General features: G+C 28.9%; 1 protein-coding gene across 1 annotated transcript; it reads left to right on the top strand.

Annotated features, from left to right (window-relative positions):
* Positions 1-640: 640 nt before the first annotated feature.
* On the top strand, positions 641-3,683 carry LOC124914997 (patatin-like protein 2). The gene is made up of 6 exons (XM_047455637.1): positions 641-830; positions 983-1,164; positions 2,479-2,671; positions 2,757-2,918; positions 3,001-3,309; positions 3,396-3,683. The coding sequence occupies exons 1-6, from the start codon at positions 699-701 to the stop codon at positions 3,657-3,659; spliced, it is 1,242 nt and encodes a 413-aa protein (XP_047311593.1). The 5' UTR covers positions 641-698; the 3' UTR covers positions 3,660-3,683.
* The last annotated feature ends 1,032 nt before the right edge of the window (positions 3,684-4,715 follow it).

Raw genomic sequence — 4,715 nt, 5'->3', positions numbered from 1 at the left:
AACATTATAACTCTTTGAAAACACATGAAGTTAGAGGAATTTGGAATTGAAGAAATAAATATTATTAAATTTATTAAAATATATATATATATAATTAAAAAAAATACTATTATTTTATTTAAATCAATACAAATAAGATATTAAAACAGTAATTTTTTTTTGCCACAAACTTAGCTCAGATAGTTTTAATATTAATTATAATTAATAAACTTATTAACAATTAACAGTTTTTAACTAATTTAATTAACTTATAAAACATTTTTTTATTAAATTCTTGTACATCTTTGTCTTCTAGATTTTAAAATTAATTGTTTAAAATCTATCTCATATAAATATCAATAAAATGATTTGTCTCAAAAGCTTATAATCCAATTTTTGTAAAATTTATAACCCAATCATCTACGTCCATGATAATATTATATCTATAAAGGAATGATATATATATATATATATATACCTTTTTTATAACCAAAACGAATATATAATTTTTTTCCCTTCTCGTTTATTTAATTATATACTTATTTATATTCAACACATGGTAAAAGAAATATTTTTTAAGTTAGAAGTAATTTTTAACTTCTAGAAGAGTGCATATATATATATATATAATTGAGTATAGTCTCAAAATAAACTTGTCCAATTTAATTTGGGAGAGAGGGAGATCTTGAATATTATTATTATTATTATTATTATTATTAATGGATAATTCGAGCAAGAAGGTGGGTGTTAGCCGGAAAGGGAAGATAGTGACCGTGCTAAGCATCGACGGCGGGGGCATAAAGGGAATCATTCCGGCAACTCTCCTCGCCTATCTTGAATCCAAACTTCAGGCAATTATATATTATCTCAACTAATTTCATGTTTCTCGCAAAAATATCGATTTAAGAGATCAAAATGTCACGGGTAAATTTCACTGTAGACCCGATTCCACGGTGGTTAAAAAAAACCATTAATTAAACATGGTTGATTTGATTGTTTTCAGGAACTGGACGGGCCGAGCGTGAGGATTGCTGATTATTTTGATGTGGTTGCCGGAACCAGCACCGGAGGTCTTGTAACCGCCATGCTCACCGTCCCCGGAGCTGATGGTCGGCCGCTCTATGAGGCCAAGAAAATAACCAGCTTCTTTTTAGAAAACTGTCCCAAGATTTTCCCACAGACCAGGTATTTTATATAATTATTCATACTAATTAATTAATTAATTAATTACAACATCTAATACTCTGTTTATAAACTACTTATCTAGTGACTCAATACAAAAATTGATCCATATAATAAATCTTTCTTAACTAAAATAATTTACAAAATTATTATTTTTATAAATGCAATTTAGATTTAATGTTAAAAATGATAAAAATATATATATTTATATCAAATTACTGTACCGCATAAAAGAATAATATAATAAAAAAGAAAGTACATACAAACTTTTCTTCCACAAACCTTTGAACAAAAAATCAATATTGGCTATCAATGAAGGGACCCACTGTTGTCGGTCTTGTATCTCGATATTATCCTTTCAAAATATATAATATATATTTATTTATAACTTATTTAAAATGAGATCAGCCTACCATTTCTATCAATAAAATAATATTAAAAATAATATTAAAGATATGTACTTCTCCCATGATCCCATCTAGGGTTTGTTCCATATTTGTTAGAATCAATAATTGTTTTTTTTATTGGTTTGGACCTAAAAACTTTTTATTTATTTAAAAAAAAAGTTATTTGAATTTTTAATTTGTTAAATTATTTTATTATTTATTTATTTTTTAAATATAAAATAAGAATATTTTAATTAATGAAATGTATAATTTAATAATTATGATGATAGTAATGTGCTAAAAAAAATTCTAAAAAATCAGATAAAATCTTACAAAATACTAAACAAAATTAACATCAAACATTGGATATATATATATATTTATATATTTTAAAAAATTAAAATAAATAAGGATTGGATTGATATATAGTTTTTTTTGTTTAAAAAATAACATCAAACATTTGGATTTCTTGGATTTCGGAGATGAGATAGCTGTTTCAAAATTAATGTTTCATGTTTTAAACCACTTTCACAAAATATGTGGGTTTTTCCTTCTCTCTTAATTACTTTTGATCTTTTCTTTAAAATAATTAATTTGTGTGAATGTGGTATAATGAAACATATCATTTGGAAAATGAAACATATCATTTGGAACATCAGATTTGAACCCTAGATTTCGAGACTCCCGACCCGAACCTGATAAAGTAATACTTTCCCTCCAAAAGTTCGAAACTGATCATAAACTAGATTTAAAATATTCGAACTCAGTCATCTAATACTTATTGTATATAAGTGTACCAATTATCATCTCTGCATGGGGCAATCTCAATAACAATGACAAACCTTAAAAGTATATAGCTATAGCTGATAATGGTAACCATTGCCATCTCTATATGGTATATAGTAGTAGCTAATAATGATGAATTAAACAGCGGGTGGAACCTATTAGCGAACATGGGAAAAATGATTGGCACGATGACTGGACCAAGATATGACGGCAAGTACTTGAGGCAACTATTGAAGGAACAAATCGGGACTCTCACGATAAAACAAACTGTAACTGACGTCGTCATCCCAACGTTCGACATCAAGAATCTTCAACCCATCATCTTCTCCACCGATGACGTACGTAATTAGTATATATATATATATGTCTCTTATAAATAAGTAATTATGAATTATGAATTAATAATAATAATAATATAAATAGGCAAAGATTGAAGTGTCCAAGGATGCTCTATTGGTTGACGTGTGCCTAGGGACATCAGCAGCTCCGACATATCTTCCGGCACATTCTTTTGAGACTAAGTATGCCGACGGCACAACACGCACATTTGATCTTGTTGACGGCGCAATTGCAGCAAATAACCCGGTCAGTGAGTGTGAAATGTCAATGCATGCATGCACGAATATTGTTATTATTGATTAATTTTGAATATATATTTATGATTCAGACACAAATAGCAGTTACTCACATAGTAACAGAGATATTGCTGGGAAAGTTTGAGTTCTTAGAGAATAGAGAGAAGGTGGGGATTAGTAGGATGCTGGTATTATCACTAGGAACAGGGGAAGCAAAGATGGAACAGAGGTTTAGCGCAGATCAGGTCTCAAACTGGGGAATCTTCTCATGGATCATCAACATGAAAGGCTCCAGTCCTATCATCGATTGCTTTAGTGCCGCCAGCTCCGACATGGTCGACATTCATGTTTCCACTCTTTTCCAAGCCGTTCATGCTCAGGATAACTATCTTCGCATTCAGGTCGGTCGACGGTCAGTCAGTCAGTCATACTACAGTAAGTAATAATTATTTGAAAACTTATAATAATATGTATTAATTATATATAGGAGGATTCTTTAACCGGGGACTCTTCGAGTTTGGACGTTGCAACGAGTGAGAACTTGAACAGGCTGGTGGAGATTGGTGATGAATTGCTGAAGAAGAAGGTGTCCAGGGTTAACTTGGAGACTGGCATTTTTGAGCCAGTAATTGGGGGAGGAGCAGGCACCAACCAGGAAGCCCTGGACAGCTTTGCGCTGCGTCTTTCTGATGAAAGAAAATACCGTCAAGGAATCCAAGTATCCAACTCTTCTGAATCAACGTACATATAATAACTAGTAATTAAGTCATGATCAACTTTATCATATTCCTCAAGGGAAGAAAAATAAGACAAAAAGCCTAAGATCTTCTACCTATATATGTACTATATATATATATATATATGCTCTGAAAATTTAAATAAGAATCCTAGCCAATATGTACAATCATCATATATATAAATATTTGTAAACTTTGATGCACAATGTGTGATATTTATTTAAATTTACGTACAAAAATTTCGAAAAGTCTTCAAAAAATAGATCATCCTTTTTTTTATACAATTTTATTCATATCAAACTAACTTTATAAAAGTTAAAAGTTTTCTCTACGGACTTTCCATACTATCCTCTACCAATTGGAATTACCCTAGAAATGCAATTTGAATTACCCTATTATGCATTTCTATTCCAACCATAGTAGCTAGTGTCCTTCACATTAACTTCAATATTAAAATTATGAAAAAAAATAGTTTTTGAATTTCATGATTTGTCGTTATATTTAAATAATATATTTTTTTTTATTTTTAATATACATAAATAATATCATTATAAAAATTAAAATTTAGAAATAAAGATGATAAATCTAACTTTCAAGTCCATCACCATTAATAGATTCAAGTCCCTCCTAATATTATTTTGAGAATATTGTTTCATAATCCGATAAACATATCTTAATATTAACTTAGGCATGCTTGTTTGATGTACAAATGAATAGTATAAAAATGAAAATTATCCTTACTAGCTAGTTCAAACTGAATTAAAAAGAAAAAGTATATATAATCTTCACAATTTTGTGGTACTTGAAGATGGTTGTATAAAAAAAAAGATGAAACTTGTCTATAGTTATTAATTATAATAAATTTCTTTCATAAATTAAGTCCATACTAGTTCAAATTGAATTAAAAAAAGAAAAGCACAGTCTTCACATTTTTTGTCGCATTCGAAAATAGGCGCCTACAAATTCATACATTTCAGAGATATATGTTCAGTGTATAGAAAAAAGATAAAATTTGTCTATAGTTATTAATGATAATAATTTTATTTCATAAATTTAATTGTCGTTACTAG

This window comes from Impatiens glandulifera, chromosome 9, assembly GCF_907164915.1.
Source record: "Impatiens glandulifera chromosome 9, dImpGla2.1, whole genome shotgun sequence".
Classification (NCBI taxonomy): Eukaryota; Viridiplantae; Streptophyta; class Magnoliopsida; order Ericales; family Balsaminaceae; genus Impatiens; species Impatiens glandulifera.
The sequence above is the reverse complement of the archived record's forward strand: the minus strand, read 5'-3'. Positions and strand labels throughout refer to the sequence as shown.

Coding starts and splice junctions, on each gene's coding strand:
- LOC124914997 (XM_047455637.1), top strand. CDS start 699: ATGGATAATTCGAGCAAGAAGGTGGGTGTTAGCCGGAAAGGGAAGATA. Junction 1,165..2,478: donor AAGATTTTCCCACAGACCAG/GTATTTTATATA, acceptor TGAATTAAACAG/CGGGTGGAACCTATTAGCGA. Junction 2,919..3,000: donor CAATTGCAGCAAATAACCCG/GTCAGTGAGTGT, acceptor TTTATGATTCAG/ACACAAATAGCAGTTACTCA.